Source organism: Bactrocera latifrons, unplaced genomic scaffold (assembly GCF_001853355.1).
Source record: "Bactrocera latifrons isolate USDA-ARS-PBARC rearing strain unplaced genomic scaffold, ASM185335v1 scaffold_70, whole genome shotgun sequence".
NCBI lineage: Eukaryota > Metazoa > Arthropoda > Insecta > Diptera > Tephritidae > Bactrocera > Bactrocera latifrons.
In genome coordinates, this window is record NW_017537379.1 from 761,727 (window position 1) to 786,701 (window position 24,975).

At 35.9% G+C, this 24,975-nt stretch overlaps 1 protein-coding gene across 1 annotated transcript in view; it reads left to right on the forward strand.

Annotated features, from left to right (window-relative positions):
* LOC108975939 overlaps positions 1 to 24,695 on the forward strand; it is a 206,035-nt gene extending 181,340 nt beyond the window's left edge. The window contains exons 22-28 of the mRNA XM_018944780.1: positions 3,767 to 3,800; positions 5,927 to 7,104; positions 7,294 to 7,890; positions 9,616 to 9,710; positions 13,370 to 15,463; positions 17,611 to 19,248; positions 23,268 to 24,695. Of these exons, the coding sequence (XP_018800325.1) occupies positions 3,767 to 3,800; positions 5,927 to 7,104; positions 7,294 to 7,890; positions 9,616 to 9,710; positions 13,370 to 15,463; positions 17,611 to 19,248; positions 23,268 to 23,417 (5,786 nt within the window). The 3' untranslated portion in view covers positions 23,418 to 24,695. The remainder of the gene's footprint in view (positions 1 to 3,766; positions 3,801 to 5,926; positions 7,105 to 7,293; positions 7,891 to 9,615; positions 9,711 to 13,369; positions 15,464 to 17,610; positions 19,249 to 23,267) is intronic.
* The last annotated feature ends 280 nt before the right edge of the window (positions 24,696 to 24,975 follow it).

Sequence of the window (24,975 nt, forward strand, 5' to 3'; positions counted from 1 at the left end):
ATTATAAAACAAAAACTGTTGGTGAAGTTTTCTCAGCATATTTAGCTCACTTATCACCTCTTCCTTTCGAGATATTTAAATCCCTTAGTTTGGCATATTCATTTTGCATATTCCAACGGCTTTTCATGTTTACATTTCCACGCATGAAGAAGTAGTCGTTTCTATAACTCAGAATTTTACAATATTTATCACTCCATTTAAATCTAAAGCAATCCATTTATGGTTTTAACATATATTTCTTGCTGAAAGTTATTTACATACTTTGAAAAAATTGATTTGAAATTGAAAATTTTGCTGGAAACTACCACTTTTAATACTCTTTCCAATTTAAATTTCTTCAACTGGCAAAACAAATGAAAGCCAATGCAATTCGCGTCAATAAGTTCTGTATTTGTTTATTTATTTAATTGTAATTAATAATAACACACCCTCACACCATGCACGTGTTGGCTATTCCTTATTCACCAGCCCCTCCAGCGTCCATTTTCTAATGCATGGCAAACAATTCAATTGTGTGCGATTCCATTACATTGCGCCTGCAGCTATGCTACGGATTTGTTTGAATTTATGATTATACCACACACACATATGTATATTTTCACTCGCTTGTTTACATGTATTTGCTTAATATAATATTATGCCTAAGTGTATGTATTTGAGGCAAAAAATAAGATTTCATAAAAAAATTGGAAAAATAAACGTAAATCAACATGCATTCTACAAATGAATTATTGTACTTAATGAAGAAACTAATTAAATTATATGGCAATGTTGTTATTATGAATTATTTATTTTGCTTTTTATGGTGTATATATTAGTTTGTTTGAAATTAATTTCTGTTGACGATGCAGGGTGTTAGAAAAAATTGAAATAAACAAGTCGGTTAATACCTTTAGATACATAAGGTGCTTAACTATATATACATTATAACGATAATTCACATATTGGTCGATATATCAGGTATAAAATCGCTCGGAAGTTCGAAAATCATTGTATAAGGGATATGGGGGCTAAGGGAAGTGTTGATCCGATTGTACCTATTTGTAACAAACCGACATACTGCAATCAGGAAAGAATTATCTAGAATTTCAATTATATCTCACACGCTTTCGCTTATTTTGCCACTGTATCTCGTGAATAAAATTTAATGTCTCTGGCATATTTAGTTACTGATTTATCGCGCTTTAAGTAGTTTTTGACAGACCGTGCAACACGATTGAGCGGAGTTATCATCCGATTTCATCCATTTTACTGTCTGTAAGAGTTCTTAAAATTTTGTACTAGCCGAATTTGGTTGTGGTAGCTATAGTGGATTGGGAAATATGTATGTACATTAAACTCATTAGAAGTCGGGCCACGACGACTTTTTGAAAATGTTGACCCACTCGAGTCCCTTACTACCTTGATTTCGGTTTATGGCATTTTGTGGACTTAGCAGTGATCCGATTACACCCATCTACTAACATGTCAAGATAAAATTCCGCATGGACGTACAGACGGACAGACGGACAGTCAGACGGATTTTAATTCGTCTCGTCATCCTCATCGTCTATATATACATATAAGCCTATATTTATTTCTACACTCTGTACCAACATGTTGCAAGAGTATAAAAATAATAATATTAGTATTGGCTAGTAAAGCTGTGGATCGGAATGATGACGATGATAAACTATACCACAAACGAAGTCCTGAATTTTGGAACTTTGGTGTTGATATTATGACCTCGAACTCAGAATTTTTAATGGTGAACTGGAAAATAATTATAATTTCCGCTGAAATCCCGAAATTCGTTTACCAAATGAGCCGTTTAGATAATTTATAGGGTCAGTTTAAATAGAATGGGTGCTGGGTGTTATTCTAAATACAACGAAAATATTTAAAAAATTTTGATTGTTTACAAGAATAAAATTTAGCAGCTGGTAACAGTTAATACTAGGTTACTTTGACAGCAGAGTGATCGTCTTAAATCCCGAAACCATCAGTTTGTACTAAGTGACCTTATAAGAGACCTTATATATTCGTTGACTCGGTAAAGTAGTAACCTAATCGTGACCTGCATTTGAAAAATAGGCCTTCGAGAAAAATGCATTTAAAGTTATATTTGCGACGCTGACTGATTTGGGTACTTTACTATAAAGCATATTGAACAGGGAAACGATTTTTTCGTTACAAAATTATACTTTATAATTTTTTTTTAAATTAGTGGCTGATTTCCACAATGTAGCGAATCCCAGCCTAGCCCTAACCAGTTTAATGTATAAAAATTATAAAAATGTAACACCCTGTATCTGTAACTTTTAATACCACACATATTTGCATTATGAATTTTGTGTAAGTTAACCATATTATTTGCTTAATTTATTTTGACAAACGACTTAACTGCAAATTTATGTTCTCTCTTCTCTTCTTATATTTTGCGCTTTTATGTGTTTTGCGCTTCAACAAAAACTTATCAAAAACAACCAACACCGAATTGATGAAAACTGCATTATGCAATAATAATAAATACAACCAACCACAAAAAAAACTAACATTAACATTATCATAACTGCATATACACACCTACACACATGCATGATGTGCAAAATAAATCGGTTTAAAATTTATATGTATGAAAAAATCGACAAATGCACTATGAAATATTGCAAATCGTGCATTGAATGCAAAATTGCCTGGAAAATTGGTAAACAATGCGAAATTCGTACGAAACGCAAACATGGAAACCGAAAATTATTTATTACCGAAAAACATAAATAAATAAATACAATAACATCCACACACACACATGACTTTAACTTGTGTGCGTAATAAAAATTATATTTATTAACACAAAACACAAACAAAAAAAATTAACACTTTACTCAAATATACGGACCTCAACAAATAACGGCTGAAAAACACAAAAATGATTGAATATTATTTATTTGTACGCTTAAATGCTTTCAAAACTGTTTTTGTTGCTTTTGCTCGGCAAACATAACGCATCGCATTTGCTTGGAATGGCTTGAATGGACAATAATTACCTATACGTATGTGTTAACTGAAATGCATCGAACTATGCGTCCGTATTTTATTTGCCCTCACTGTACTGCCTGTAATTGTTGTTGTTGTATTTTGGTGTTAATTACGTTGCCGAAATAAAATTAACACAAAATATATTTAATTGTATGGCAATACTTGTGTACATACGCATAACTTGACAACAACATAACACAATACAACAACATTGAATAACTATACTAAAACACATACAAACAAACCAATGTGAAATCAATAAACACTTGCTACTTTCGGTCATTAACTAATTTGCTGCGGCTATGTACATATACACATATACATGCAAACACACATACACACACATGTGGCATACAATGAACTGGATTCCGAACAAAATCATCCATCACTGTCACGGCAATCAACCGTCATTTAACTACGCAATTATATAATTGTTACACACACAAACTCACTCACACGCACACGCACGCATTTGCGTTCAATTTATTAATCGTCATAAAAATGAACTAATCGCTTGTGCAATCAAAATTTAAATGGAAATATTTATTGGTAAATTGTGTCTGCCATTATGCTCGCGCATGCACATACACCCACACACACACACACACATACACAAATGCAACAACCAACACTTGTGCTGCCGATTAAACCATGCATTCTCGCCCATATAACAACAACTAAAACACTGTGCTGAAAATAAATACATGAAATACAATTCGAATTCGAATTTTACGCGAAATCCCCAAAGACCGCACCGATGTCTCAATCAGCGCCACGCACAGGTAAGCTTTAATAAGAGTACTAATTAAAGAATCACTAGAATTTTACGGAATTCGCCAAGTAAAAAGTATTCGCCAAACTATTTTCATTTGAAAGTAGTGTTTCTGTTTTGTTTTTATGTTTAACACCCCGTTCGAAAAGTATTAGGCAAACTACTTGAGCAATTTAACAGGTCCTCCAAAGTTTGAAATATATAGTATATGAAACTGTATATTATTATATTCCTTCCCTGAATAGCATAACGGTGTTTTTTTATTAGATTTCTGTTCAATAACTCATCTGCACTGACATGGCTGGCTATATCATCGAACGGCTATAACTATCTGACGCATATGGTGACCCACTCTCGGAAATTGTTCTAAAGCATGATCATTAAAGAATCATATACAGTTATTATTCCGATACTAGGCCAGCTCGAAAGTTTGATTAAAAAAACTTTTTGGGAAAAGCTCTGTTTTGCAATTAAAAATGTTAGTTTCCACCGTAAGTAGTTAATGGTCAAATTTCCGGTTTATTTCGACAACATTTTTGTATAATGATTTGTTTTTTATGCCAAAATAGGCTTCTCTCAGCAATTACTTTGTTGTCTATAAATTTCATTTCATATAAAAGGGCCCTGCTGAATAGGTTGGCTAGGTTAATCTGGTAGGCTAATAAGGCACGCATAGATCGGTTTGGTTCTTTGCAATGCGAGAGGGAGTTTACTTGCTAAATCCAAGAGGAGTAGTCATCGTTTTGGATGTGTCAGTGTCCATCCCAGATGCTTACAGCATAGTCTTGCCAAGGCGGAACAAATGCACAAGAGATGTTCCATTGTCCGTAGTGCCCTGCTCTAGGCATTTCCTGTAGTCTTCTCGATCGGTCATTACCATATTGCGGGCGTGTTTCGCCACCAAACAGTGAACAGTTGCCCTTGATGCCTTTGTGCTCTCAATAGAAGGAAAGTTGCTTACTGCGGAAACAACACCAATTAATAAAATTGATACCTTAATATTTTTAAACAAAACACATTCATTCAATAGAAAAAGAACTTTTAAAAGTACTTAAGTCTAATTTCCCCGGTTTTGTCAGTTATACGTTTTAAATCAACAGAGTTAGATACGATTTTCCTTTTGTATACTTCCCTGAAAATTCCAGTTAACTTTGATCGCGGACGGTCGGTAGACTTAGTCACATTTTAACACAACAAATTGGGTTTATTAGGTTTGAATAAATCCAAATTCACTATTTAGAATCATCTGCCGCTGATTAAAATTTTCAGGAACTATATGTAAGAGTATGTTTCATCCCTTCTTTTGATATCTTTAAAGTGCAGTTCTCCTGATCAACTTAATTCTTCGGTTCCTTTGTTTCATATTTTTTTGTGAAAATTAACACTTAATCTCAATATGGTTCACTCATGAACTTATAATTCCATCAGTGACAGCCCATTTTGCCTCTCACTTAGTAATGTATCTAACATATCCTTCTAATTAAAAACATGCGAATAATAATAGAGCAAACCTCAAAGAAATATGTTCGTTTTTCATTGAAAAACCCTTATGTTCCTTCCGAAATTGGTTTTCAAAAAAAAAAAAAAGATTCCAACATATACTCTGTATACCAGTTCCTCATTGCTTCGGTCACAAATGTATATTCGGTTAAATACGAATGGTGACCTCAAACGGTTTTACTGGTATATATCGGTACGAACTCAGAGTTTGCCTAGTACTATTTTTGTTAATTTAATTTAATATATTCATTTAAATACTTTATTCAAATAAATTTTCAAAAATTTTAGTGAAAATCCACCTTAATAATTTTTAATAAGGCATAATTTATTTGATGTTATTAATTTGAATTAATTTTGTTTTTCCTTTTCGTTGCATATTTATGATGCGTGCACCATTTTTTCCACCACAAAAACTGTATCATGTTTTACAACACTAATATTTGGTTGCTTGTGTCAAATAAATGTTGTTGTTGTCACATTTTTCTTTTATGTAAATGCTTTTCATAAACTAAAATACATGAAAATTAAACGAAATTGAACACATTCATCGCCACAACAACTGCATCTGAACATCTATGCGCCGTCACAACATACATACATATTCATATAATTCTATCACACGAAACGGATAAACAGTGTACTGTCGTATCAATCGAACGCACCGCAAGCGGGCGTGGCCGCGCCGGCGCTTGCGGCCGTCTGTTCGCAACAGGTGACAACAGGTTGTCTAATACCTAATTTAGCCGCACAAGAATTACCGCAACTACCCGGACCGAAGCTGCCACCCAAACCCCCCACCAAACCCACATCCGTACCTACACACACACCCAAAATTGTCACGGCACCCAGTCGTACACCCAGTCTGCGTGTACGACATGCCGCACAAGCACCCAAATCACCGCCGCGCTGGCCGTTGCGTCCCGGCGTCATGGTGCATGTGAGCAGTGACACCAAACAAAATCTAGCAACTAATCGTATGACACTGCGCCCGCACACACTTACAGCACAACTGTCGAATTTGACAGCGGTGACACCGGTGACAGCGGCTGAGAGCAGCACTATTTCAAGCGACACACTCAATGCATCTGGCTTCTCAGCGGCCACCGCACTTACAACACTATTAAACGCATCCACACAGACGGCGAATACCGTCACCACCAATGACGCTCTTATAGATGTGGTTAGCAATGACGACGATTCTGCTGGTGGACATGACAATGCCAAGCAAACGTCAACGCTTGGTCGTTTTAGCGCAAAACGCCCGGCTGTCGTTGGTAGCGAGGACCCCAGTGCTAGTGCTTTCACACAAACATTGCCACATAAATTTAACAAATTAACGCAACTGCCGACGATGGCTTACACCATCCATGAAGTTCAACTGAATAATAAAATTTCCCCAGCGCACATGGCGCAACCACAAGCAGAGAGCGGATGCATACCATACGTTAGCGCGCTTGCGGGGGACACACCAACTACTGCAAATGCGACTGAAAAGGAAACTACAGCGCAGTTGGAAGTTGACAGCGCGGAGCGGAGTGGCGAAGGCGCGAAGGTCTGCGGCAGCATACAGAAACGTGTTGGAGCGCGGCGCTTAGGACGCGTGGAAAAGTTTTTGACAGGTATCTTCAAGCGACGCGGCGCTGGCGTCGATACGACGCGCGACAGCCAGCGCAGCCATGTCGGCTTGCTTGGCGGCATGTGGCAGGCGGGTGCGGGCGTGCTGTGGCAACGCCGCCCGGACGGCGCAGAAACCGCGGAAAAGACGCCATTCGCCGCGGAGCATCGTCTTAAGGGCATTCGTTGCAGTGGCAGTGGTAATTAATGAAATCTCACTTTTTCTTTGCGTTCCAGTTTTCAGTTAATGTGCAATTATTTTCATTTTGCTTTGCATTCTTATTATGTTTTCCTTTTTTTTTATTATTTTGTATGGCTTGACAAAACACACTCATCACTCAACAACAACAACAACACAAATCCACAACAAACGCACTAACCACTTGTAGTCACGTACAAAAAGTCGCCAATACGCAGTTCGCCAGGTGAAAATGCGGTCGCCACATGTAGCCGTAGCGGTAATTGTAACATCAACAACAATAATAATAGTATCAGCAATCACACTTGCATGACGCTTAGCACAGTTGCGACTGCAAACGCTAGTGCCGCTGAGCTTAATGTAGACACCAGCGAACCAACTGCTTCTAATATAACTACAACAGTCACACCAACAGCCATAGTCGCAGCGCCAGTACTGCCACCACAATCGCCTCCAGCTATGCGGCCGCTTATGCAGCCTCCAGCCAACAGTCCCCGATCACCTGCCTCTGTGACATTTCAAGTGCCTTCATACGACAAGACGGCAGTGAACACCCCCAGCATGGTGACGGCCACCAGCGGCGCGAATGGGATCGCCAGCGGAAAGAACATCAACAGCAGCAATACTACAACGCCAACACGTGGACCACCGCCACAGCTACACCGTTCCATATTGAAGAGTCCTACGCCGCCGCCACGGCCACCACCGCCTTTCAAAGCGGCGCCTCCGCCCTTGCAGAAACGCAATGTGGCAACAGTGACGCCGACGAAGGTAGAGCGTGTACAAAGTAAGAACAAATTCATACCATATACACATCCATTCATATATCATATTTCACACGCACAACGCATTACTCATACACACATATTTACATAAAAATTAACGTTTGCATATTTGTAATCAAAAAAATTAGCTATTTTCTTATGAATAGATTAATTTTCGTAAGTATTTAAGGTTATATGTGTTGCGCGCACCGTATCAGAGCAAGCTCCTCGTGCAGCGAGCTCGTTTATAGAAAAGTTAGATTGGTTCAGTTTCGGCTTAAATTGAGAGCTACAATAACTAATGGTATGTACAACCAATCAAAGAAACCAAAGAAATAAGAAAAAGATCGAGTAAGACCCAAGATTACTATTATTTGAAAGTTCCGAAGAATATACATAAGAAGTAATGAAATAAATTTGAAAATATTTAAAAAAAAACTAAAATCTCTACTCTGCTTTCGGCTACTTTCGCCTTTTGGTGAAATAAAACTGTTCGAAAGCTTTAATAAGCTTCCAATTTCATGTGCTGTCTATGAAGTAGCATGTAGTAGCATGTGACATGGCAGCCAATATATTATATTAGATTTAAGCTTTTTAAGTTTCAGACTCGATTCATCAAATCGAACATCGTACATTGCGAGCAATATCAACATCGAAAATATAATTAAAAAATCTCATTTAACAAGTAGCCGTTTTCTTACCACAACCATTGATTTAAACTCTTGAAAATAATGAAAATAGTGTAATTAATCAGGTTTATAGATCAGACGAATCTTCCACATATAACAGGCGAAGCACCGAATGAAAGCTTAAGAAAATCTTCTCTCTCATTCCAAATTAATTCGAATTTCACTCATTGCATAGCAATATCAACTTCTAAATAATCAGCATATCACTTTAATAAGCAAACTTTTTCTTAACACAAACTTTAATTTCGAACTAACTTAAAATCTTTCAATTTCAATATTATTATACATAATTAAGTAATACTAAATGCTTCATCGTGTGAAGTCCTTATTTAACAACTGTTCACAAGTAAGCCAACAACGATTTTTTTACTAAATAAAATGTGCTATATTTTCCATGCTAATTTGAATTTTCGTCATTGTTCTCAATGGTGTGACACTTTATTTGTCCCCTAACATTTAATGCTTCAGTTTATGGCCAGTCCTGCCAATTAATGTGTTTGACTTTTAATGCCGTGCAACAATATTATTTGCCTGCCATTTTTGTTAGCTATAAATGTCGCGCATGCCACTTTATGGTTTTAATCTTGTGTCGTATTTCCCTAACTGTTTCACATTTGTCACGTCAAACTTTTTACGTTAGTACCCTAATTAGTCAGTTAATACGTATTTTTACATTTCTTTTTATTTTTATAACACTTTGAAATTCTGATTACATATAATTATACATATACTGTATATAGTTTAAGTAATCCTAATTTAAGTTAACTTAAGTCTTTTATTGAAAACAATTTGAAAACTTGTTTTATGTCTTTAAACCGTTTTTACCCTGTAAATCCAGTTAAATTAAAATGTTCAATTTAATTTCTTGCTTATAATTTATTTCCAATTTTTTAATGGTCTGCGTTCATCTTTTATTTTATGAAATTCTCAAATCTGCTGCGTCCAAAATTATACTACGAATTCGAATAAACAAATGCAACATTGTAATTGCATATTAATACGACGAACGCGTGTGAAAATCGTGTAAAAATTAAAAAAAAATTGCAAAAATAAAACTAGTACAAGACAAGTCATCTTCACTGGGGGATCCATTGACGGAACCTGGCGAGTATGAGAATCTACCGTTTCATGGTCTGCAAACGGCTCCTAACAAGGTACTTGTATATTAAACATTGCAACATATATAATTAGCTGTAATTACGAATGCAATGATCATCACATGACATTACATCACATCACATGATAGAACATTTTATACATGTAGCACATCACATATTATCAAATCGCTTTATTCACACATTTTAGGCACAGACCACACATACATATATACTTGCACATTGAAAATCTTCACAGAAAAAATTCACAGTTCACACTTCATAAATTAATGCCAATCACGAATTTCACATGCATACAAATATATGTGGCAAACCTGTCATGTTAGCCGATTTATCGGTCGTAGTAACCATTTCGATTTTCGGATATGAATTTAAAAATTCATTATTTGTGTCGATGTAAATTATTGTTTATTTTTCATATGACAAATTGTAGTACATTTGCCAAGAAAAACACACGAAGTGCTCGTACAAATACGTGTTTGATAATAAAACTAAGTAAAAATCCATATTTGTTAATTTTGAATAAGCTGTAGTGAAATGTGTTTGTTGTAATGCATCTGTTCACATTTGGTATTTGTATATTTTTGTAAAAATTTTTTGCCACTTTAGCTATTAAATTCATATTTCCAGCATATTTCTCATAATTTCACACTTTCTAGTTTCAAACAAAGAAAATCAAGAATTTGGTTTAATTTGCAAAAAATGCGATTTTTGCCAGTTTGCGAATAATTTTTGAATGCTGCGATATTTTTTTGTCCTCCGATGTATTTAATATTCAAACTCTTCTTCAATATATGTATATGTACATATGTATGTATTTCTCTTAGTAATTATAAAAATATGAACTATATTTTATATTTTTTTCGTATGAACCTTCGAGCTTTAAATTCCTTGTAATAAGTGATTTGCAAAATAGAATTACTTTTCGTTCTTACACATTGTGTTATTTATTTATTCCCTACTTGTATTTTTAAGTTTATATATTTTATATTATATTATTTTAAGTTAATTTTATATGAGCAAATTCACTTATATTCATCGTATTGTATTTATTTCCTAGTACATAACCAGTTAACACATGTTTTTAATAAATATTTAAATAGGTTTCATGTTCTACAAACCAACTTTTATCTTTTAATATTTGTGACTTAGCAATAAATAATTTTGTAAGTTTTCTATTAGAATGAAGAGACATTTGACTTTTTGACATTTACTAGTGGTGCTATTTAATGTCTTACCCATTATGAATTGATATTAGCAACCAGTGCCCGCAAGTCATTCACTTGAAAATTAGTACTGCCCGAAAAAGCTACTTCTTCAAGCGTTTGAGAGTAGTGAGTCGCACAAACTATTCTAGCTGTGTAGAAACATATTTTTAACTTCTCGGCGTATTTGTCATTAACATATATCATAACACTAAACCATATTTAATACCCTGTCCCCTTGAGCTCAGCTTACTAAATTTTTTGTTGCTTTTAAACGTAATTTTTTACAAGATCAAAGATCAAGTCCAAAATAACGAGAAGAGAATTGACGATTCTGTCGCTTTGAGATTTTCATGTAACAAAACAGTTTATTCTTAATTCATAATTTGTGTGTTTCATAGTTGTAGGATTTTAGGTTATAAAGGGTGATCCATTTCGTGGCTCCCTATTTTTATAAGGAAAAAACACAGAAACTTCAAATTTAATGGAATATGTTTATTATAAATCGAAAGAACATTTGGCATTTGATTTTTGGCATTTGATTTTTGAAGATTATGTCTTTCAAATGCTGGTCGCATATACGTCTTAGATGGTCCATCCATTGAATCCAATTTTCGATTACTCGTTCGAGCATTTCGACTGGTGACTGGCGAATGACATGCGTGGATATCATGGCGCGATAACTGTCGCCATTCACGGTTACATTCTCTCCGGCAACATTTTTGAAGAAATATGGGCCGATACTACTACCGGCCCACAGAACATACCAAATCATTTCTTTTTTCTGCATTTTTGCTCTTGAAGCTCTTTAAGTAGATCTTTTTTCCAAATGCCAAGTGGATATTTGTTTCAAAAATGTTTACTTGTTTATATACCCCTTGAACTAGAAATGATCCTCACCGCTGAATAAAATTTTATTCGAAAACGTCATATCTTCTTAGAACTTTTCAGTAGCCTATATACCCAAAGAAATGTTGCTTGGGAAGATCGACCGGCTTCTCTTCCTGCACAAGCTGTATTTTGTACTCTTTAAGAACCCGACGTAAAATCCACCAAGTCGTTCCATACGTCAGTCCGAGTTGCTGCGAACGTGTAAACTCTCAGCTACGGCTGCCATATTTTCTTAATTCAATAATGAATGATGCCTTTCAAATGGTTCATGGTGAATCGAATAGTAAATTGAGCGAAGCGCGCGAAACACATTCATTAGAGATCGTATTTGTAAACGTTGCTCAAAAGTAAGTCTTTCCATGATGAAATGCTAAGCAATACTGAATAAAAATAATATGACAGCTTGACACGGTTCACGCGTGATCTGTCAAAAAAGGCCTTGAAGAAAGTACTTTCATTTGAATCAACCGTTAGGTGCACAATATAATCGTAATGTGCATCATGATATACTAAGTATTATTGACTAATAGTGAAATGATTCCCTCATTAGGTTTTCTTTCAGTTAACGCTGTGAATTTCCTCCTGCACAAAATATTAACTAAAGCGGTTAACTCGCTATCAAAACCTATTCATTCCTTAATTTTAATGACTTAGTCTCGTCCATATTTTACAGTTTATTATCTACTCATTTATATTATAAAAATGAAACCATTACAAACTATATTTTCTGAAGCTCTAGTTTCATATATTCCACCTTAAGACCATGAAAATCGATAAAGTCATAACTCTTACAGTTAGCTAGAACAATTCCATACCAGAATCCATTCGAAACTTTTTCCACAAATTATCTTGAAAATAGACGCGCTAACTACAATGTCCAGCCAATGCAAAGTTCAGACCTCTGCTCGTTGAAGGATATTCTAGTAGCTCTCTAGCACCAACAGTATTGGTACTTAGGGATGTAAGAACCCCGTAATACTCTAAAATCACTAACCTTACCTGCCACTTATGGATAGAAACACAACAGGCATAGCCCTTTAGAAGAAGAATCCTAACTTGAAAATATGCGGTGGAACTTTCAAGGCATTTCCAAAATCACTTCATGTTATAAAGTAACAGAATTACACCGGAAATGTTTCACTTTCATTAAACTGGCGACTTTAAATGCAATCACGAATGTCGAACACCACTAATCTTAATTAAGCACTTCCTTAAACTCTACTTGTTGTCAAATTTGTTAGCGCCATAAGCATAAACACACCATTTTTTTATTTCAATAAGAAAATGCATTTAAATGTCTAAGCAAACTGTTATATTTTATCACTACCAATACTAAATTTTAGTGCTGTAACTAATTCTCAATTTACATGCTAACACAACTGGCTAATAGCACTCGAAATTCAATGCATAACAAAAACTAATCCAAACATTCGTGTGATTTCTTTTCACGCTCCCATATGTAACACGCCTCCGCTTCCATGAATGTAATGCATAACGAAAACAAACAACTACAACTAAAAACATGCAATCAACGGACTAAACCACCACTAACCACCAACACCCCGCGTACGAATTCCTGCGCCTTTCCGCACACACGCACAGTTATCTACGACTCTTACAAATTTTAATAACAACACCAATGTGGTGCGCGTCGCTCCACGACCCAAGAGACTCAATGGAAATATTGGCCCGCAACAGCACCAGCTGCAGCAGCAGTACGAGCAGGACCAGTACGACCAACAGTTTCAATATCATCAACACCAACAGCATCATCAACAACAACAACAGCATCAATACAATACCATGCAATATGTCGGTGCCGGTGGACGAGTGATAACAACGAATCCCCAGCACCAGCAATCGCACACAATGAATTCCCACAACAAAGGCATGCTGCCGCATCACCAACAACATCAACAACAGCAGCAGCAGCTGCTGATATCAGGAGCGGATGGGGCCAGCGGCAACGTCGGCGGCGGCACGGTTGGCGCAGGCAGTACAGATCCTGGTGGCAGCGCTTATATGAACGGCAGTGTCGGCGGCGGCGGTGCACCCCATCAAATTACATACAATCTGAATAATTGCTTTCCGAAAAGCTACACAGAATATTATCACCAGCAGCAACAGCAGAAGCACAAAAATAGCGCCTCGAATAACACTTCCAGTGCGCAATTGTTGAGCGCCATCGATCATGACTACCCCACCTATGCGGTGGTTGAACGTAATACCGCTGCTGCTAGCGCTACCGATATGGGTGGAATTGATGGTCATAGTCCGCGCGCTGGTCCAGCCCCTATCCCAGCAGCGGTCAGCACCAACCCATTCTTGGCCATCAGCAATTTTAAAAAATATGACACTAGCGGTAGCACGACGGATAATGCGTATCAGCCGCATATACTGGACATAACTGGCAGTAGTTCGATGCAGCGCAGTGGCAAGCGGAAACCCATGCTGGATGGCAAAATGGAGGATAAGAAATTCTACTCGCTAAAATTCACCGGCAGTGGCGGTAAGCATAAACCACCGCATGTGGTACACAAGTCACCGGCGAGTGGTTTGTTGAATGCGTCTGTAATTTTGCACGGTGGCAGCAGCAGCAATGGTGGCAAGTGTAAGCGACATCATTCTTTTGCTGGTGGTAGCATTGGCGATATTGACTCCGCCGGCCCGGGCGCCCAACACAACGCCCACCAGGTGAAATCTTCGGCTTTGATGCGCTTCTACGATCCGCCCGCTTATGAGAACTTGGCTGGCGACAGTACGGCCGCAGTGCAGGTGCACGAGTGCGCCGTAGAGGCGCATCCATCGCCCGACGCTGGCGGTATGAGTGGCACGGCCACCATATTGCTACATCCGCAGCCTAGGGCTAGCGGCAGCGGCGGAAGCAGTAGTCATGCAACGGCTGGACAAACGGGCCACAAGAAAAAACATCACCATCGCCAACACCAGCAGAAGGATGATTTCAATTTAATCGAACCGGAACGGCTGAGCATCTATCGCAGCGACTCGGGCATTTCGAATAGTTCTTATGAGTGTGTTACGCCGGTGCCACCACCGCCGGGCAACACGCGCACCGCAGCTGCACTGAATGGCACGCCGCCACCAAAAACCCCGAAAGGCAACAAATTAGCGAAACACGCGTCCTCTGCTAGTAGCGGTCCCAGCGCTATCAGTCTCGTCAATGGAGTTAATTATAAGAAGTCTCTACGTCAACTTGGCGGCAGTAGGTGCAACATTGCGAATGCTACAGCCAGTGGTACCTCGCTGCCCGTTTATATGAATGTGGATGGTCAGCCTTCAAGCGCGTTCGAACGCTCATGTTCGCCCAGTTCCAACCTAATAAATACCTCGTATGAGTCGGCTTCCTCTTCACAAAATGACGGTCATGGTGGGCAGGGCTCAACAGATCCGGCATCCTTGTCCTCATGCAATTCATTGTACAGTAGCGGTACTGGTACTCTAATAGGTGTGGCTCCACTCATGAAGGCGGGTGTGGGGCTAACAGCGCCCCGTTGTGGTCTGCATCAAAAAACCGAAATTACAACGCCGGAGGAGTACGAACAATATCAGCTGGGTCACCACCGTCACTCTGCTTCCTCGCTTAGTGTGGCAAGTACGGTGAGTGCCAGTGGAACGCGTCGTTGTAAAAAACAACCGGGCGTGTTAGCGCCATCGGGCTCCGTTACAGGAATTGAGGTTTGTACTTTTATTGTACTAATGGTCTAGATTTTGCTTGAAAGACACTATATAACTGTAATTTGTGAACCTGTATTTAAAAGTTATTACTTTTTATTATTTTGATGAACTTATGTATTTCATAAGAGTTAAATATTTTACTATATAATCGTGAATATAAAATTTTTTCGATAGGATGACGACCATATTTAAAAGAAAGCATTTATTATTGACGCATATCTTACTGGTCTTGTATAGTTTTTCATCTGGAGTGGATATACTCTTAGCTTAGTTTTTTTTTAGTTGCTCAAAACGAAATTTCTTAATTGATCACTTTGTTTCTTAAAGTTACTAAACTGATTTAAGCAACCCGGAACTGACCAAAAACTGCAATTGTATGATCTTAAAATTTAGAATTTACTGATAACTCTCGAACTTATAAACAGATGAAAGTTCCAGTTCTCATGCGCTTAAGTATTTAAGAATGCTAGCCTACGGAATTATTTTTGAGAAGAGTTACCACCTTTTAAATAATTGGTTGGAATAAAATTTATAATCAATCAATAAGGATACAGAAGATTATCTAATTCCGTTAGAGTATGAATATTTTTACCCAAAAGGCAGTTCCGGTAATGAAGTTCACATGCCTAACAGGTTTGATCCATCGGTTCAATCAATGGTCGTACATAAAAACTGTCCAAATTAATCCGCCATCAGTAGTCTTTACCAATTCTTTTTCTGGTGGATGACTCGGAGTTATAAAGTGATCGAGAAAATATATTTTAAATATGAAAATATTCATTTTTTGGGTTTTTTTTTTTTTTTAAATAAACAACAAAACAGGACTTGCTTCATTTTAGGAAATTGTCTTTGTTTAAGGGGTTACGTATAGATTTCATAAGAAGCCCTTTTGAACATATTCTTCGATCTAATATAGTATTTAATTTTTATATATGTACGTATACAAAAAACGACACTACATTTGGCAAACATGGTCTTTACTGAAAGTCCCATTGTGAACTCTTTGGAAAAATTTAGTTTAAGATAATTTTTAAGAGAGTTCCCAGTCGTTCACGCTTGAAAAACTTAATACAAACAAATTTAAAATCTATTCTAGGCATTGTCCACAACTGGGGACCGTGCTGATTGTTTGATATTATCAGTATAATTAGTTAACTCCCAAGTAGCCTGACATCTTCTAATGGCTTCTTTTAAAGTATTAGCTTTGCGTTTGCACTGAACTGAAGTGATTTGCGTATGAAAGTTAAAAATTTCTATAAATTCGCCAAAGAAATTTAAAAATTTTGGAATATTATTAGGTCAAAGACTGTCAAAACATGGTCCAAGGTTATTACAATTTTGTTCCTAAAATTAAATATTCTGTTGAATTCTTGCCTTACGAAATTACCATTGCTCATCACGGGAATCGCTTAGATACATACTTTATATGGTCTCTGACATTTCCTTCTGAGTGTTACAAATATCGTGGCAAACTTAATATACCCTTTCAGGGTACAAAGTGTAAAGCTTTCACCTAAATCGTCAATTTTGGCCCCTATGAAACTTCCTGAATCATATTGGATGTAAAATTTAATTCTCACAAAGCCGATATTTCCATTTCATGAATTTTTACACTGCTGAGGGAACACCTGTTCCAAGTTTCATTAAAATATTTTAATTATTACTGCAGTTATCGCTATCGCAAGCGAATAGACGGACGGATACACATACTTTCACATTTCAACTTGTCTCGTCGTCCTGATCACTTATATATAGAACCATATATCTAACTCGATTCTTTAGGTCACACAGACAACCGTTAGTTAAAGAAAACTATTATACTCGGTAGGAATTATTTTACACATTTTTATAAAAATTTTATGAATACACGATTACGTGAAGCTTATTTGTATACATTTTATTTTTACTTAATTTGATTTTTGCTTTTCCTTTTCATATTTCGTTGTTTATTTGCAAATCATCCGCATCATCTTTAATACGGGTTCTTGCAACACCCACCGACTCATATGTTTTTTGCGACTTTATCTCCCCAACAACCGCCTTCATTATTCATATGGGCGCGTGTGTAAATGTGTTGCATGCTACAATTAACCTGACAATTATGTCTTTGCTTGAAACCTCAATAATCCTAAAACACTAACTAACAGCATTATGCTATTGGCGTCACTAATCCATTTCTAGCAAGCGAACGCGGTGCAACAGCGACCGGCTGCGTTGCCAACGCCGCCGCCTCCGCCGACAGGTACAATGCCCACGGCAGAGATAAGAAACTACGACGAAAGACTATCAGCGACCCCTACGCACATATCCGCTATATCACCTACAGCAGGCGCGCCGCCAACAACACCTGCAACAACGGCGTTACCGATTGCCAAGCACACGCCCACAATTATCGTGCCAAATGTGCGAGCAATGCGCCCGAGGCAACAACAGCAGCAGCACATCATCAGCAACAGCAAGTTAAATTACAACAACAACATGAGAACAACAATAGCCGCAAACATCAACAGCATCAACAATCGTTGCTAATCCCGCGAAAATTGCACAACAACAACAAAGAGCACGGCGACAACGACGATGAGGATGTTGAGGAGCACAACAACAAGGATGTTGCAATGTTCCAACAGCAACGACGCAGATTAGTACCTTTGGGTGGTAATGCTGATGAGAGAAATACTGTTGTTGTTGCTAAGGAGACTGTCACCACAGAAGACCGCACCGTTGCTGGCGAGGCCGATGTCAGCGTGAAAGCAATGCTGCCACATGTCGAAGATGTTCAAAGTGCAAAACCAACAACAGCCAAATATGCCGCACACGGCGATAATCTAGGACGTCGACCAGTTAAGTTGCCGCTACGCAAATATCATACTTTCCACTTCCAGCCCTCGCAAACGGTGGCCGGCACACTGCGTCACTGCCAATTGCAGCAATTACGTATTCAAATGCAACACAGACAACAACTACAATACTATGCACCATCCGCGACTCATGCCGACAATGCTGACCTTATGGCTTTCCGCCAATCACCAACCGCCATACCTGGCGTTGCAGCACGTTCAACCAGACGATATGCAACCGAAGGTGGACCGCTAGTCTTTCGCCCGCTCTCCTGGCACGAGCAGCGCACCTTCAAGCCAATATCATCGCCAGTTGATGTTGTCGAAGCGGCAGTCGACCTCCCCACTACAACAGAAACAGAGTTAAGTGAGAAAAGAAGCACAGAGGAGGAAGAAGAAAAGTCTGAATTGAGCGAGGAACTTTCAGACGAAATCAAACAAATCACTAGAAGTGCACAATTACCACATGTAAGCCTTAATCCTGCCGCTTCGCTGGAGGCGCTCGAAGCGCTCACCAAACACCATCCCGAGTTAATTTATGCCACCAAACCGGGTACACGCCAAAATCTGCACAAGCAACTTGCACTACCGGAACAGTGGACACACCATTTGGACGTTGAAAATCGCCCAAACGTCAGCCAAACTCTATCACAGGCCTCCACAGCACCGCGAAGTGACAGTGACGCTCGACTGGAAGAAGTCGCGGCAAATACTACGCTCGAAGCTCAGTGCGACGATGAGGAAGATCTCGGCTATTCCTTCTGCGAAGACGACGATGAAGATGAAGGCGTTGAGGAGCTGGTGGGCGAGCCTGTTAAAAGCGGAGAAAATGAACCCGCTGAAGAGCAACGCACAATCACACATACGTCGGAGTCGCCACGCGTAGTTCTCTCTGCGGGGCGCAATGGTGGCCACGTGAAATACATGCTGCGACAAAGTTACCGCGAAGTGCATATTTAAACGCCACAAATAGCGAAAGCCTCATGACGTGCTACAATTTGGCGTAGAATTTAGTTAGGATTATAAGGCGCTACAAACCATCCAACATTATACATACATACAACAAAAATAACACAGCATGGCCAGTAATAACTGTAAATAAATACCAAAAATTACAATTTAGTTTGAAGTGCACCTTGTCCAGCCCGGGCAACAAGCGCTCATACATACATGTATAAGTTAAATCGAGTAAGTACGTTCATTTAGTTGTAGTTATAGTCTCATAGTTATGTATAAATTACTTAGTTGTAAGTGCATATATTTACATACATACATAGAATTAGGTAAATGACTGTCAACGTGTTAAGTTTGTTGGTACTTTTCAATCCAAATAATGATGAAATTAAAAACCAAATGAAGTACACATAAGGTCAGTTTGTTTAGATATTGAATTTATGAATGTATAGCAGTTTAGTCTAAACATAAAATCAAATCATAATAGTATACATACATACATATGTACATGAATTTATTGTGTAAAATATTAATGTACCAAACTCCAGCCCTGATTTAACTAGAATTTCTTTCTGCTTATGTAACAAGAGTAAGTACAGTTCGATAGTTTTAGTGTAAGCAGCAGACTTATTAAATTCCCATCCAAATATATTCATGAGTAATTTTGTATACGCAAACTACAGTTTCATACAATTTTATTGAAGGAAGTGACAATTTAGTCAATATTATACCGTTATTTGCTTAATAAATTTACTATTAAAATAACTATTTATTTAATTAGTTACTATATTACTTTTATTTAATTATTTATTAATTTATTGTGTATTTAGTTATCTGTATTTAAAATGCTTTTGAACTTAATATGTTTTATTTTTTAATTAACAATTTACCACGAAAAATCTAATATATTATGTTAAGAATGCATTTACCGCAAATCAGTCTGAGAGAAAATGTTATAGTTAAAAAATAATAATTTATTTGCAATTATCCCAAGAATTTAACTGACATTATTTATATATCTAATTTTTTAGAATAAATTATTTTTAAACTAAACGGTATACAAACCAGTTTATGAATATTTCTATTTATTTAAGTTATTTTGGTAAATTAGTAAATCAGCTCTTTATAAAATTTAAGAAATAATTATAGAATTTAAAATATACATAGTGAATTTCGAAGTAAATTTTGAAAGTTTTATTTTTTAATATTTGAATTAAATGATTAAAATTATTTTGCAATTGTCTCATTTTTCAAATAAAATATCATGGCTCATGTTAGCAATTTCTTAAATATTCATTATATAATGAAAGACTATATTCGTATTCTACTACTTATTAGAAATAATATTTCTACCCAATTGAAGTAATTTATATTCTTGTTATGTTTTGAAGCAAAAAATTAAATATCAATATGGACTCTTGCAAATGAATTGAAAATTCTTCTTGAAGCTAATGAATGCGACCCTAATCAATAGAGCTTTTGTGAAAGCCTCTTCAACAACAATGAGCCAGACATAATTTCACCGTAGAAAACCTAAAAGCAGTCAGATGAAGTGGAATATTTACTTCACTGTTCTTTAAGCATAATTTTATGACGTAGATATTGGTGAGGCGTAACAACTTCCTTTATTATTGATAACTTTTAAATTCGCATAAGTTAGCTTTGCCACTTTCATGGTATTAAAACGAGTAATTATACTAAAAATTCTATGATCTCTTCTAGATGAAAACGGAATGTTACTTAACTACTTTAAACAGATGATAATGAAATAAAAAAACTTTTGAAGTTTCCCCCCCTCTTTCGGCATGCAAGCAATTAAATTCCAATGCTTTAGTCGCATAAATATTTCATTATTTCAAAATCCCACTTTCCAGCTAAAGCTGTCCAAAAGGTTCCCCATTAATATTTATAGGATTGGCTTATATAGGCAAGTAATGATTCACTAAATTTAATACTTTACAGTCTGCAAAGGTCATAGAATGGTAAGATATACTAGTTTTTAATAAATGAAATCGATAGAAAAACTTGTAAGTTAACATTAATTTTTTATTTAACTATTTACCATTACAGTGCAATTACAGTAATAATAAGTTAGTTCATTAGCTTTCTGCTTTCCATCAAAGAACACGTTCAGAAATAAGTAAACGAAGATTCACGGCCAGAAAGTTAGTTACTTTTAAGGAAAAATTATCGAATTTTTAAATGTTGTAATCGTTCTCATTTAGCACCACAAAATGATTTTTTATGCAAATATTTAAGCATTCAGATTTCGGTTGCTCACTTGAGTCGCCTCAAACAGAATAGTTTGCGCAATCAACCGAAGTTTAAAATTACCAACCTATTACAAACAATTTCATACATACACATCTTCACATCACGTTAATACTTCGAAACATTAATTTTTGTTAAAAGGAAACAAAACAAATCAAAACTAAAACCTAAGAAAATACTGAATATTAATTTATCTTCGTATCTCATTATAGCAAGTGTCCGATTTTGAAGATCCCTATAAAGGCAGTAACACGTATATTTTCTAACACAAAGACGAAAAGTATTTTTGCAAGATACAATACAAAAACGCAAACAAAATAAATAAATATTGAACTTGAACAACAAAACTTTGCTACAAATGTACATAATTGTCTTCTTACTACAAATATACCTGTATAACTGTAAACTAAGGTGCATTGAAATGTTGAGATATTTTCGGAGAGGTAAATCGAAGTCAAATATTTCTTAGCTTGCAAATAACGAAAACAGTTAAAAATCAGTAGAATTTGAGATGTTTTGTTTAGCATTAAAAAGTTCTGGCAACTCCAATTTCATTTAAACACTCGTTTGTTTTTCTGTCGTGAGCTTGTTGTTTTGCATTTTTGTATACTTGTATGTACAGTTATACGTACTCTATACAATTTATTGTTTTATATGCTTTTTGAGATTCATGAGACTATTTGCTGTAATTCAGTTAAATTTCCAGATTTGTATCTTTATTTTTCAAAAAAATCAAATTCTTGATATTTTTTCTTGTGCATTTCGTTTCGGTTTCATATTTCACCTATCACATTCATATTCTCTCGTTGAGTACTTTCTCCACGCATTTCATTTCTCATATATACATTTGTTGCATTTTGACTAATCCGATGATATACAGAAAATATCTTTTTACAATTAGTTTGGATTTAAAAAATAGATTATCAAAATTTCATTCTAAGTTCTCAAAAGCGCACTGCACGACAGAAAAATAAATTCCTTCCGATATTTGAATATAATAAAAAAATTTGCCAATACTAACACACACACAGCGCTTCGATTGCTTTAATGTAATTTGCAGCTTCACTGGATTTTTGGGCTTTAGGGAGAGCTTTTTTAAAGTTTTATATATAGTTCTCATAAGAAGCTTAATTCGCAAAATATCTTGTTGAAGATTTGAATTTTTTTAAACAGAGAAATTGTGCTTAGAACTGCATGAATTATGTGGTAATTTATATTTAAAAATACGTATAGTTCCACCTGTACTCATTTCCCCCTTCGCACAAGGAAAGGGTTTTACTCTTTAAAACAAATCAATTAGAAATTTGAAGCTGCGAAGGTCTTCTTTCATGTTACTATGGAACTATTCACTGTTCGAAGAAATCATGTTTTCATTCGAATTTGAAAGTGAATAAACCATGATGTCACTATTCAAAATATTCGCAACTAACTCACTTGACACGTTTTTTGTAATACTCATTGCCGATGTGATTCAAATGGAGTTTTTTGGACAAATAACAATTGAAATGGTCTCGAGGACCACTTCTCCAATATGTATCATATATTTTTCCCCTTCGGAAATTCTGATCCCCTACAATACCATTTATTTGTATTTATTTGAATCTCACAGCCGATAATAACTGTTGAAACTAACAAGCTTGCAGAAACTGTGAATGCTAATTTAACCTGCTGCTTGCTAATCAAATACTGCTGCAAGATCACAGATTAAAAAATTATTTTCCTAACATAATCCTACACTTTAGCCCCTGAGTGCTGCGGAGTTCGACGATGAACTAATCTATGCTGATTTAGAGAGTCAACATTATGGACCAATCAACTACAAGGCCGCCTCGCTTTATGCGCTAGTGAAAAAGGATAAGAAAAACGGTGCTTTGAATGAGGTGAAAAACTGAAGGAGTTGAGAAGTAAAAGTTGCACTCAAAAGTAATAGCAAAAGTGAATTAATTTCTTGTTGTAATGGGTGAATGTATAGTATACAAAGCGGGCACTCAGTACATATACATATTCACCACTGTACGGGATCCGTTGAAACCCTCCCTTTTTGGTTTCCGCTCAAACAGTGCATTTTAAATTATCTTTTCGTAGCAATGAGTTGCTAAATTAAAAATAATTTTTGACAGGTAAAAAGTAATAATTTCTTTGTTAGCTTTAATTTTGTAAAGTATGTGTATGTCGCAAATTCTTTGCTAGAATTAACCTTAGTAATTGTTGGAAATCTATAAATAAATATCTGGACAAAAAATTATATAAAACTAGTGTATTTATTAATGAATAAACAATGAGTAAACGAATTTCATACTTTTTAAAGCAACTAAAACTAATGTAAGACTAAAACGATTAAAATCATATATAATATATATACCAAAAAAAATTTATAATGTTGTTGTTTTTATTGTAAATTAAACTAGTTAAGTAACCTAAAAAATTAAAGAAAACTGTAAAACAAAACTTAAATGAACATAAGTAAATGTTAATTTCGCCAGCCACTATAACATGTGTATATGTTTGGACGCAACATCATAAGTTCATTTCGCCACGGAGAAATTTTTGTAAAAATACCTTTCACATACTTAACCTAAAATTAGATACATACATAGTATATGCCAAATTCAACGACTCAAAATATCAATACCACTACATACAGAAACCGTAATTTACATCACTTCTAGAACAGTGTTCTTTATTCTCCCGCGACTCTAACCGACTAATTCAAACGGGAATTGTATATAGACACAATTTCACATATACATACACAATATAGCAAAAGATCACAAACAAAATACAAAAGGAATAAAGAAAATTTGTACGCAAACTCACTACTCCATAGGCATTAAGGATCACCACCACGAAATTGGATTGTGGAATTGAGAGAGCGGTCTTAAACGCTGCGCTCAATTTTGAAATGTGCATGATTTGAAACGAATATAAAATTAGGCAACTAAGTCACAAGGTCTTAAAATCTTAATCTATATGTAAATTTATGCTCGCATTAATAATAAATATACGATTAGCATGAAGCGAAAGAAATTTTTCTACTCAAGAGCAAATTACGAACAAATATTAATAAACATACATACATATTTACATATATGAAATGTAGCTACTAAATATTATAGGCAAATTAAAGAACAACAACTACCACAGCACTCATAGTTTTGTACATACACAAACAACAAAAACAAACATATACATCTAATTTAATAAGAATCACCATTGCAATTGTATGCATCTATGGCATAATGGTAAATATGTAGGCTAAGAATAAAGTATCTGTGGAGTGGCGTTTTGAATTAAGAGTACAGACACTAAAAACCATTAATGATGTGTGTAATTAATAAAATCAAGGTGAAAAGGTTAAAAATGTAAAATAATTTTGTGAATAATTTTTGTGAAATTCAATATTAAAATTACTAATTTGTATAATAATATAATTTGTATAAAACTTAAATA